Source organism: Salvelinus fontinalis, chromosome 17, assembly GCF_029448725.1.
Source record: "Salvelinus fontinalis isolate EN_2023a chromosome 17, ASM2944872v1, whole genome shotgun sequence".
Lineage (NCBI taxonomy): Eukaryota > Metazoa > Chordata > Actinopteri > Salmoniformes > Salmonidae > Salvelinus > Salvelinus fontinalis.
The window spans coordinates 45,552,232-45,565,706 of NC_074681.1; the positions used below are offsets into that span (position 1 = coordinate 45,552,232).

General features: G+C 45.1%; 1 protein-coding gene across 1 annotated transcript in view; it reads right to left on the reverse strand.

Moving 5' to 3' along the window:
- retreg1 (reticulophagy regulator 1) overlaps positions 1-5,871 on the reverse strand; it is a 67,508-nt gene extending 61,637 nt beyond the window's left edge. The window contains exons 1-2 of the mRNA XM_055867582.1: positions 5,603-5,871; positions 4,115-4,233 (exon numbers count right to left, since the gene is read on the reverse strand). Coding sequence (XP_055723557.1) covers positions 4,115-4,233; positions 5,603-5,727 — 244 coding nt within the window. The 5' untranslated portion in view covers positions 5,728-5,871. The remainder of the gene's footprint in view (positions 1-4,114; positions 4,234-5,602) is intronic.
- Positions 5,872-13,475: the final 7,604 nt, after the last annotated feature.

The window sequence follows — 13,475 nt, forward strand, 5'->3', positions numbered from 1 at the left end:
GTAGGCTGTCACTGTAAATAAGAATTTGTTCTTAACTGACTTGCCTAGTTAAATAAAGGTTAAATAAAACATTCAAAAAGTGTTGATGACTTCATTTCTGTGCTGTTTGTAAATTCCCTGGTGACATGTGTCACAAAACAATGCCCACAAGTTTGGAACCACCAAGACTCTTCCTAGAGCTGGCCGCCTGGCCAAACTGAGCAATCGGGGGAGAAGGGCCTTGGTCAGAGAGGTGACCAAGAACCTGATGGTCACTCTGGCAGAGCTCTAGAGTTCCTCTGTGGAGATGGGAGAACCCTGCAGAAAGACAACCATCTCTGCAGTACTCCACCAATCAGGCCTTTATGGTAGAGTGACCAGACGGAAGCCACTCCCCAGTAAAAAGGCACATGACAGCCCACTTGGGAGTTTGACAAAAGGCCCCTAAAGACTCTGAGACCATGAGAAACAAGATTCTCTGGTCTGATGAAACCATGATTGAACTTTTTGGCCTGAATGCCAAGCGTCACTTCTGGAGGAAACCTGGCACCATCCGTACGGTGACGCATGGTGGTGGCAGCGTCATGCTGTGGGGATGTTTTTCAGTAGCAGGCAGACTAGTCAGGAGTGAGGCAAAGATGAACAGAGCAAAGTACAGAGAGATCGTTGATGAAAACCCGATCGAACAGCGGGCTGTCATGTGCCTTTTACTGAGGAGTGGCACTCTACCATAAAGGTCTGTTTGGTGGAGTGCTGCAGAGTTGGTTGTCCTTCTGGAAGGTTCTCCTATCTCCACAAAGGAACACTAGAGCCCTGTCAGAGGACCATTGTGTTATTGGTCACCTCCCTGACCAAGGTTGTTCTCCCCCGATTGCTCAGTTTAGCCGGGCGGCCAGCTCTAGGAAGAATCTTGGTGGTTCCAAACTTCTTCCATTTAAAAATTATGGAGGCCACTGTGTTCTTGGGAACCTTCAATGCTGCAGACATTTTTTGGTACCCTTCCCCAGATTTGTGCCTCGACACAAACCTGTCTCTGAGCACTATGGACAATTCCTTCAACTTCATGGCTTGGTTTTTGTTCTGACATGTACTGTCAACTGTGGGACCTTATATAGACAGGTGTGTACCTTTCCATTTCATGTCCAATCAATTGGATATACCACAGGTGGACTCCAATCAAGATGTATTGGCGCAAACGCTAGAAAGAAACTTCCTTCAAACTACACGCAGAGACATAAAAATGGTATCCACGAGTTCATCTGACTCTGAGGAAGTAGTTAAAGGAACATTCCCTTTAACACCACTCAACCGATTATAGTCTTCAATTGTCAGGCCCTGACCTTGCCTGGTATGGTTCCCAATCAGAGGCAGCTGTCTATCGTTGTCTCTGATTGGGGATCATACTTAGGCAGCCTGTTTCCCACCTTAGTTTATGGGATCTTGATTTTGTTAGTTGCTGTATAGCCTGCAGAACTTTACGTTCGTTTTGTATTTTGTTGGGTTTTGGTGTTCATTTTAAATAAAAGTAAGATGTTCGCCTACCACGCTGCACCTTGGTCTCATTCCAAGGTTTGGTTTGGTGTCTGGAGCAAGACAGTCGCCGTGAGGAGCTTGGGACCAGTCAGACACCGTGTTTTGCGGAGATACGCATTGTGTCTCCAGTGCGCATCCACAGCCCGGTACGCTCTATGCCAACTCCTCGCACTTGCCGTGCGAAAGTGAGCACCCAGCCAGGACTGGTTGTGCCGGCTCAGCGCTCCTGGTCTCCAGTACGACCCCTCGGTCCAGGATATCCTGTGCCGGCTCTTAGCACTGTGTCGCCAGTGCGCCTTCACAGCACAGTACGTCCTGTGCCAGCGCCCCGCACTTGCCGGGCTAAAGTGAGCATCCAGCCAGGACGGGTTGTGCCAGCTCTACGCTCCAGACCTAAAGTGCGCCTCCACGGCCCAGTATATCCTGTGCCAGCTCCACACTCCAGGTCTCCTGTGCGTCTCCCCAGCCCGGTACGTCCTGTGCCAGCTCCACACTCCAGGCCTCCTGTGCGTCTCCCCAGCCCGGTACGTCCTGTGCCAGCTCCACACTCCAGGCTTCCTGTGCATCTCCCCAGCCCGGTACGTCCTGTGCCAGCTCCACGCTCCAGGCCTCCTGTGCGTATCCCCAGCCCGGTACGTCCTGTGCCGGCTCCATGCACCCGTCCTCCAGTGATGATCCAAGGCCCGAAGCCTCCAGTGATGATCCATGGCACGAAGCCTCCAGTGATGATCCATGGCACGAAGCCTCCAGTGATGATCCATGGCACGAAGCCTCCAGTGATGATCCATGGCACGAAGCCTCCAGTGATGTTCCATGGCCCGGAGCCTCCAGTGATGTTCCATGGCCCGGAGCCTCCAGTGATGATCCATGGCCAGAAGCCTCCAGTGATGATCCATGGCCAGAAGCCTCCAGTGATGATCCATGGCCAGAAGCCTCCAGTGATGATCCATGGCCCAGCTGGCTGGAGTGTTTACAGACATATTCAATCTCTCCCTATCCCAGTCTGCTGTCCCCACATGCTTCAAGATGGCCACCATTGTTCCTGTACCCAAGAAAGCATAAGTAACTGAACTAATTGACTGTCGCCCCATAGCACTCACTTCTGTCATCATGAAGTGCTTTGAGAGACTGGTCAAGGATCATATTACCTCTACCTTGCCTGACACCCTAGACTCACTTCAATTTGCTTACCACAGACGGTAAATCCACAGACGATGCGATCGCCATCGCACTGCACACTGCCCTATTCCATCTGGACAGTAGCGGGCCGCATCGGTGGCACTGTGTTATCCTCAAAGCGAGCAAAGAAAGTGTTTAGCTTGTCTGGCAGCAAGACTTCAGTGTTCGCGACGTGGCTGGTTTTCCCTTTGTAGTCTGTGATTGTCTGTAGACCCTGCCACATACGTCTCGTGTCTGAGCCGTTGAATTGCGACTCCACTTTGTCTCTATACTGACATTTTGCCTGTTTGATTGCCTCACGGAGGGAATAACTACACTGTTTGTATTCGGCCATATTCCCAGTCACCTTAAAGTGATTAAATGCGGTGGTTCGCGCTTTCAGTTTTGCGTGAATGCTGCCATCTATCCACGGTTTCTGGTTAGGGTAGGTTTTAATAGTCACAGTGGGTACATCCTGATAAACTCAGTCACAGTCTGTCATCAGTGCATTCGTCAATGTTAATTCGTCAACGCTATCCGGAACATATCTCAGTATGCATGATCATAACAATCTTTAAGCGTGGATCTGTTGCAGTCATGACGCAAGTTGCGCTATGCTGTCAAATACTCCCACGTTTCTAGTTTGACCAGCTGTTTTCAGCAACTGATATTTTTTAACTAGCTTGTCATATTGGCAGGTTTGCTAGCAAAATAATATTTACCTAGCTTCTAGTCTAGAGTTTGATATTCAACGCGATTTCCTCGTAATGAACAGTGTCGAGTGTCCTGACGAAAAGGCAAACTTTTCTAGCTATGCCAGGCAAAATCGGGCATTATCAGCTCATTGTTATGGATGTATCCAAGTAAATGTAAATATAAAACAGCTACTCGGCTTTTATTTTGGCTGCAAACGTTGTGAATGTGTTAGCCGTAGCTAGCAAGCAAGGGATGAACGACTGGGTCGCATCCATAAATATTGAACTAATCGAACGAACGACTGGGTCTAGCAACCAAAAGATGAGAAAGCATGAATTTGCTTCTAAAAAAATATATATAAATGAAGAAAAAAAAGTATTTATATCGCTAAATATTTTTGGGGGCAGCTGTGGTATAAGCTGGATAAACGCCTCTGTTCTGTATATTACCAGCAGGTAACCTAGCAGTTAATAGCATTGGGCCAGTAACTGAAAAGTTGCTGGTTTGAAAAATTGAGGTGAAAAATCTATCAATGTGCCCGTGAACAAGGCACTTAACCCTAATTGCTCCTGTAAGTCACTCTGGATAAATGACTGAACATTTAAACAAACAAACGCCGATGTTCTGTACATTACCTTGGAAAAATGAACTCTGCAAAGGGATTCTGCGCTGCGTTGTCCATTATTTTCAAGGTAATGTACAGAACATCGGCGTTTATCCCTTAAATATTGAGCGATGCACTACATACCTTTAGAGAAAGAGACACATCTGGAGAGAGCCACATCTTTAACAAGCAGCACTGTCACCATCAGAGCCAAGGAAAGGGCAAGAAGACAATACGCTCTATAGGAACTGAGGGCCACAAACCTAGAGGATCAGAAATAAACAATGTCATCATGGGTCATTATCTGTCTTTTATCTCTCATCCTGATGCCATGTTGTGAGCTTGCACTGTACACGGAGAAGAATTAAACAAATCATCAAGGATTGCAGCTAACTAACTAAAGAACCAAGTCACAAAATGAAACAGACAAACATATTGTCTAAACCTGGTGTTGGGCTGAGCGAGAGAAATGCATTACACATTATCATCACCCTTACGAAAAAAGATTGTAGTCAGAGTGCAGCATAACTGCAGTACCTTGCAGTATAACTGCAGTACCTTGCAGTATAACTGTAGTTAAAATGGCAGAATAACTGCAGTATGCTGCAAATACTGTGTCCAAAATAACACCATTTTTTAAACTGCAGTAATTTTGTAGTGTAACTGCATTTAGAGTGCAGTTATTCTGCAATTACTGCATCCAAAATGCCACAGTTATTGCACTTTTACTGCAGTTTCAAAACTGCAATCTTTTTTTGTAAGGGCAATATGCATGCAATACCACTCAATGCCCTTCACTGTAAAACCATGACTATGGAAACCTCTTTTACTTTCTCTCTTCTGTTCCCATTTTCTAGTCATAACATGCCTTGTTTTTGTGTTGTTGAAGTTGAGTTAAACTTGCTTGGCCAAGGCAATAGCACAGCTATAATCTTTACACGTTCATAGTCCAAGCAACAGCCTACTGTGAGGAACAAAACAAAACAGGATTTGAGCTTTTGCATAAAATGTCCTGCAGACATAGTTAATGTGAGAATAATTTATAGGTGGGAGAGGACAGTTGCTTATTCAATGCTTAACACTATAGGCACGCACTTGCACGCGCACAGTCGATATTGTTGTTGTTCCCACTCCCTATCCAACACAAATTATGAATTTGACATTATACACATCCGGGTTATTTTTTATTTAACCTTTATTTAACTACTCAAGTCAGTTAAGAACAAATTCTTATTTACACTGACGGCCTACCGATGGCCAAACCCTAACGACGCTGGGCCAATTGTGCACCGCCCAATGGGACTCCCAATCACAGCCGGTTGTGATACAGCCTGGAATTGAACCAGTGTCTGTAGTGACGCGTCTAGCACTGAGATGCAGTGCTTTAGACCGCTGCGCCACTCGGGAGTCATGATATTGCATCATATTGCAATTGCATTCAATATGCACTCACTCCAAATATCTTATTTGTAAATCATGATACCGTAGGCTATAAAATACATAACATTTCACCACAATTCAAATTTTATAGCTATGCTATAATAATGGAGGAGAACAATTGTAAAAGCACTCAATGGTTTCAATAGGTTGTTTTCAACGACGGACACATCATTTCCACTACGTCATACTTACCAGTGCACTGCAGTGGTGGCAGCAAAAAGTGTCGTGGTCCTAAAAGGTTTATTCCAGTTGATCACGTTTGAAATGCGACAGTCCGCTATAACAGCCTGCCCTTCCTCGTGCCCAGCCGCCGCCATCGTCCCACCTGAGTGTCTAGCCCTGGCCAAACTCACCGCTGCAGCCTCCGGTCCAGCCACTATGGCTGCATCCTCGAATCTGTGTCGATTCTGACGTGGGAGAGGCTGAATGCCTGGTGCCCAAAGGGATGACGTATGTCGCGCATCTGAGTCGAGTGCGGAGACTAATGTATTCGGTTCAGTCAGTCAAGTCGTTCTGATAAACCCTTCCCATATAGTTTATGCTGGTTAGCTGATAACAATAACAGCATAGTGCTACTTAAAATAAAGTGATGTTCATTTCGATGGAAGTAACTGTATTAGTCACCATCTGGATTTTTATTTCCAGTAGGATAGTAGCCTACATGATACTGTCACGATCGTCTATAGGAGAGAGAGATGACCAAGGCGCAGCGTGTGGAAAGTACATCTTCTTTTATATGGAGAGGAAAAAACACGAACACGATACACAAAACAAACCAAAACAACACAACAAACGACCGTGAAGCTAATGACGGAAGTGCATGGACAAGCAACAAACGTTCAACATAGACAATTCCCCACTAACAGCTAAAGCCTATGGTTGCCTTAAATATGACTCCCAATCAGAGACAACAATAACCAGCTGTCTCTAATTGAGACCCAATTCAGGCAACCATAGACTTTCATAGATACCTACACTCAACCATAGACACAGCTAGACTTCTATACTAAACATAAACCCAACTACTCTAATAAACCCCCTAAACCTTACAACCACCCTAGACACTACAAAAAACACATACATTCCCCATGTCACACCCTGACCTAACTAAAATAATTAAGAAAACAAAGAAATACTAAGGCCAGGGCGTGACAGATACATAACTTCTAATACTGGTAGTAACAATCTGGATGTCACCTAGGCCCAAGATGTACTCAAAAGGAGCCAAACGTTACTTCCTAAGGTCCAAGGACCTTATGTTATTTTCAGAGGTAGACTGGATCTGACAAGTAAAACAGCTAAATACTAATCTTCACGTTAATCGATTCTTAATTGCGATATGGTTCTAGAAACATAAAGCAATTTAGTTTCAAATCATATCATAATAATTTCACAAATGCAAAATATACACTTACTGTACACAGTAGCAGTGCGTGGGTAAAATGACTGGGGAAGACAAACCAGAAAAAAAAGCCAAAATACAAGCTACTGTATGTGTTATAATAATTGTGTTGTTCGCTCTATAAATCCTGTTAGTACATATGCCTTACCACCTTGATATGTAGGACTAAGGCAGAGACAATAAGAAGACACAGCGGCAGAATAAATTCAACCACGCCTTTGTTTCATCAAAAAAACAGGAGAGCAACATCTGTCTGGTGAAGTCTACAAAGCATTTTGTGTGTAACAAACAGTTACATGACCTACAGCATGGTCAAGCAAGTTCATGTTTTCAACATTTTCGGACCACTAAACAACTATTGATTTAGAACCACGGGGTTAGCGCAAGTCACAAAGAAAACAGGACCTGCCTCCACTATTCAGCATCATTTCAACTTACCTATGCTTAGTCTAATACAGTGACAACTAAAATACACCAAAAACAATTTAGTCCAATCAACATAAGCTAAATATGATTAGGCTGTCCATGGTTCTGATTTGTGTGTGTGTGTGTGTGTGTGTGTGTGTGTGTGTGTGTGTGTGTGTGTGTGTGTGTGTGTGTGTGTGTGTGTGTGTGTGTGTGTGTGTGTGTGTGTGTGTGTGTGTGTGTGTGTGTGTGTGTGTGCAAATAGAAGAAAACATGCTGACTCACCCTAGAGCAACGCCAATGCCATTATTCTCTCTTTCATGTTGCTGAAACACTCTATGACTCAATACACGCTTTTTGTTTTTGTTGTCCTAGGCTACCTGGCTAAAATGCTTGCCCGCTTTCATGAGCAAAGATGATCTAGCTAGCTAGTTAACATTAGCTTACTAGCTATATCTAGCTACATATTGAACTTCCATCCTCTCAGGCCAGGGGCACAAATCTCTAACTCCATCCATGGCAAATTTAGGAAAGGGACAATTTTAGCTAGCTATCTAGCCACTGGAAGACAACAACACAACGAGATGCAACAATTCACGTTTTTTTTCACCAATTACCTTTGCTTTTGATGTGATGTGATTGGTGTGAAGCCAAATCCTAACTGGCTTCCCTTGACACCATTTTTTGGTGCGCCAGGACCATTCACAGTTGAGCTCACTCAGTTATCTCAACGCTGATTGGCTATTGTTGTATTCTTTTTTATTATTAAGGGAGGCTCACTTGGATGCTTTCTCCGATGAGATCAATTCACAAGAGGCTGAATCTAAGGAAAATTATTAAACACAGAGACAAAGATAAATTATTTGATATGTTTTTACTTTTTTTCTTAGTCAATTATTTTGGGGAACCCATCCATGAATACACAGCTTTATCACAGTTGCAGCCGACAGTATTTTTCAGTGACAACAGGTTTCTGGAGGCCTTCTTACATTACACACAGGTGTTCGGAGCATGCTAGATAGCTAATTGGCACAGGTGTGCCATATGCCTTCCGTCTGTCTTCTGTAAACATGCCTGTAGCAATGGAGATGTGGCCGTGTGGAAACACTAACCAACCCTAAACCTATAAAGGTGTGTATCAATTTAACCTTATTTGTATTATTATTATTATTTCTCACTGATATGAAAGGTAAGGTCCTTATGCTTCCAAAACTGTACCCCAAGCAATGCGTGTTAATGATCAGATCGAGTGTCAGGGCTCTTAACAAAACTCCCCTGTACAGGAGATGCCTTTGTCCAATGACTCTTATGTGTAATGTAATGGAACTGTGATATAGTCTAGTCTCCAGTGGCCTGCTGGAGGTCATTTTTCAGGGCTCTGGCAGTGCTCCTCCTTGCACAAAGGCGGAGGTCCTGCTGCTGGGTTGTTGCCCTCCTACGGCCACCTCCACATCTCCTGATGTACTGGCCTGTCTCCTGGTAGCGCCTCCATGCTCTGGACACTATGCTGACAGACACCGCAAACCTTCTTGCCACAGCTCGCATTGATGTGCCATCCTGGATGAGCTGCACTACCTGAGCCACTTGTGTGGGTTGTAGACTCCGTCTCATGCTACCACTAGAGTGAAAGCACCGCCAGCATTCAAAAGTGGGGCCTCCCGGGTGGCGCAGTGGTCTAGGGCACTGCATCGCAGTGCTAACTGCGCCACCAGAGTCTCTGGGTTCGCGCCCAGGCTCTGTCGCAGCCGGCCGCGACCGGGAGGTCCGTGGGGCGACGCACAATTGGCATAGCGTCGTCCGGGTTAGGGAGGGTTTGGCCGGTAGGGATATCCTTGACTCATCGCGCTCCAGCGACTCCTGTGGCGGGCCGGGCGCAGTGTGCGCCAACCAAGGGGGCCAGGTACACGGTGTTTCCTCCGACACATTGGTGCGGCTGGCTTCCGGGTTGGAGGCGCGCTGTGTTAAGAACCAGTATGGCTGGTTGGGTTGTGCTTCGGAGGACGCATGGCTTTCGACCATCGTCTCTCCCGAGCCCGTACGGGAGTTGTAGCGATGAGACAAGATAGTAATTACTAGCGATTGGATACCACGAAAAAAATGGGGAGAAAATGGGATAACATTTAAAAAATAAATTAAAAAATAAAAAAGCATTCAAAAGTGACCAAAACATCAGCCAGGAAGCATAGGAACTGAGAAGTGGTCTGTGGTCACCACCTGCAGAACCACTTCTTTATTGGGGGTGTCTTGCTAATTGCCTATAATTTCCACCTTTTGTCTATTCCATTTGCACAACAGCATGTGAAATTTATTGTCAATCAGTGTTGCTTCCTAAGTGGACAGTTTGATTTCACAGAAGTGTGATTGACTTGGAGTTACATTGTGTTGTTTAAGTGTTCTTTTTATTTTCTTGAGCAGTGTATATATATGTATATAACTTAGCAAAAAAATAAATGTCCTTTCACTGTCAACTGCATTTATTTTAAGCAAACTGAACATGGGTAAATATTTATATGAACATAACAAGATTCAACAACTGAGACATTACTTGAACAAGTTCCACAGACATGTGACTAACAGAAATGGAAGAATGTGTCGCTGAACAAATGGGGGGTCAAAATCAAAAGTAACAGTCATTATCACTTCTATGCTCGCTTCGAGGCAAGCAACACTGAGGCATGCATGAGAGCATCAACTGTTCCGGACGACTGTGTGATCACGCTCTCTGTAGCCGACGTGAGTAAGACCTTTAAACAGGCAACATACACAAGGCTGCTGGGCCAGACGGATTACCAGGACGTGACAAAAGGAACACTTATGTGAGAATGCTATTCATTGACTACAGCTCAGCGTTCAACACCATAGTACCATCAAAGCTCATCAATAAGCTAAGGGTTCTGGGACTAAACACCTCCCTCTGCAACTGGATCCTGGACTTCCTGATGGGCCGCCCCCAGGTGGTGAGGGTAGGTAGCAACACATATGCCACGCTGATCCTCAACACTGGAGCTCCCCAGGGGTGCGTGCTCAGTCCCCTCCTGTACTCCCTGTTCACCCACGACTGCATGGCCAGGCACGAGTCCAACACCATCATTAAGCTTGCAGACGACACAACAGTGGTAGTAGGCCTGATCACGACAACAACGAGACAGCCTATAGGGAGGAAGTCAGAGACCTGCCCGGGTGGTGCCAGAATAACAACCTATCCTTCAACGTAGCCAAGACTAAGGAGATGATTGTGGACTACAGGAAAAGGAAGACCGAGCACGCCCCCATTCTCATTGACGGGGCTGTAGTGGAACAGGTTGAGAGCTTCAAGTTCCTTGGTGTCCACATCAACAACAAACTAGAATGGTCCAAACACACCAAGACAGTCGTGAAGAGGGCACGACAAAGCCTATTCCCCCTCAGGAAACTAAAAAGATTTGGCATGGGTCCTGAGATCCTCAAAAGGTTCTACAGCTGCAACATCGAGAGCATCCTGACTGGTTGCATCACTGCCTTGTACGGCAATTGCTCAGCCTCTGACCATAAGGCACTCCAGAGGGTAGTGCGTACGGCCCACTACATCACTGGGGCAAAGCTTCCTGCCATCCAGGACCTCTACACCAGGCGGTGTCAGAGGAAGGCCCTAAAAATTGTCAAAGACCCCAGCCACCCCAGTCATAGACTGTTCTCTCTACTACCGCATGGCAAGCGGTACCGGAGTGCCAAGTTTAGGACCAAAAGGCTTCTCGACAGTTTTTACCCCCAAGCCATAAGACTCCTGAACAGGTGATCAAATGGCTACCCGGACTATTTGCATTGTGTGCCCCCCAAATCCCCCCCCCCCCAACCCCTCTTTTAAGCTTCTGCTACTCTCTGTTCATCATATATGCATAGTCACTTTAACCATATCTACATGTACATACTACCTCAATCAGCCTGACTTACCGGTGTCTGTATGTAGCCTCGCTACTTTTATAGCCTCGCTACTGTATATAGCCTGTCTTTTTACTGTTGTTCTATTTCTTTACCTACCTCTTGTTCACCTAATACCTTTGTTGCACTATTGGTTAGAGCCTGTAAGTAAGCATTTCACTGTTGTATTCAGCGCACGTGACAAATAAACTTTGATTTGACTTGGAAAAAGGAATCCTTTGTAGTAGTAATCCTTCCGGGTAACTTTGTCCAAAATTAGGTTGTAGGCTTTGCAATACATTATACACAATAAACACAAAGTCACAAGATTCCCGTTTGATTTAAATCGGTACTGATGCCGGTAAATAAAAGGCTCTCTTGGTCTTGCGAGGTAGACCTGGAGAACTAGGAGTTAGAATAATAGTAATTTAATAGGATCTCTACGGGTAGATCCCTGTGTCTCAGTTCTGATGGTAATATCTAATATGCTATTCGAAAAGAGTATGTTTTGATAAGAAGAGATTATTCACAATTCATTATTGATGAAATGAAAGATTAAGTACACGAAAAGAGACCACTAGTCAAACTGTGGTGGGTAATTTAATATTTTACTTGGACAGTGCGAAGACTTACCACAGGGTGACACTGAAGTTGCACTATATGGCTTTTTCACTACAGTATTGAAGCCCCAATCCTTGTATTTTGTTCAATTCTAAATCAGACCTTAGCCCCTACTCCACAGCACTTCTTGTAGATTGAAAACTATTTGATAGGAAGAAGCAATATTGTATTAGCTCCACATTTCCCAGACATATTGCTTATACCTATCCAATTTTTTAAAAATCTAACATTACACAAGGCACGCGCTGGTAGGGTCTAAGTAGGGACTATGGGTAGATTTGTTGTTAAACGACTCTTGTTCTTAACAGTGTTGTGAGTCCTAAGCAAACAGACCTATTTTAAGCAATTTATGTACATCATTAAAACCTGCTTAAATTTGACAATGTTTATGTACACCTGTCGCCGGTTGCAAGAAGGCGAGTAGGAAAGCTGCCGTTACCGTCAATATTACTCGCCAACGTGCAATCATTGGACAATAAACTAGACGAGGTACGATCACGAATATCCTACCTACGGGACATCAAAAACTATAATATCCTATGTTTCACGGAATCGTGGCTGAATGACGACATGGATATTCAGCTAGCGGGATACACGCTGCACCGGCAGGATAGAAAAGCACACTCTGGTAAGACGAGGGGGGGGGCGGTCTGTGCATATTTGTAAACAACAGCTGGTGCACGAAATCTAAGGAAGTCTCTAGATTTTGCTCGCCTGAAGCAGAGTATATTGTGATAAATTGCAGGCCACACTACTTGCCTAGAGAGTTCTCAGCTATACTTTTTTGTGGCTGTTTATTTACCACCACGATCAGATGCGGGCACTAAGACCGCACTCAGTCAGCTGTATAAGGAAATAAGAAAACAGGAAACCACTCACCCAGAGGCGGCGCTCCTAGTGGTCGGAGACTTTAATGCAGGGAAACTAAAATCAGTTCTACCAAATCTCTATCAACATGTTAAATGTGCAACCAGAGGGAAAAAAATTCTAGATCACCTGTACTCCACACACAGAGACGCGTACAAAGCTCTCCCTCGCCCTCCATTTGGTAAATCCGACCACACCTCTATCCTCCTGATTCCTGCTTGCAAGCAAAAATTAAAGCAGGAAGCACCAGTGACTCGGTCTATAAAAAAATGGTCAGATGAAGCAGATGCTAAACTACAGGACTGTTTTGCCATCACAGACTGGAACATGTTCTGGGATTCTTCTGATGACATTGAGGAGTACACCACATCAGTCACTGGCTTTATCAATAAGTGCATTGATGACGTCGTCCCCACAGTGACTGTACATACATACCCCAACCAGAAGCCATGGATTACAGGTAACATTCGTACTGGGCTAAGGGTAGAGCTGCCGCTTTCAAGGTGCGGGACTCTAACCCGGAAGCTTACAAGAAATCCCGCTATGCCCTGCGACGAACCATCAAACAGGCAAAGTGTCAATACAGGGCTAAGATTGAATCATACTACACCAGCTCCGACGCTCGTCGGATGTGGCAGGGCTTGCAAACTATTACAGACTACAAAGGGAAGCACAGCCACAAGCTGCCCAGTGACACGAGCCTACCAGACGAGCTAAATCACTTATATGCTCGCTTCGAGGAAAGCAACACTGAGGCATGCATGAGAGCATCAGCTGTTCCGGACGACTGTGTAATCACGCTCTCCGTAGCTGATGTGAGTAAGACGTTTAAACAGGTCAACATACACAAGGCTGCTGGGCCAGACGGATTAC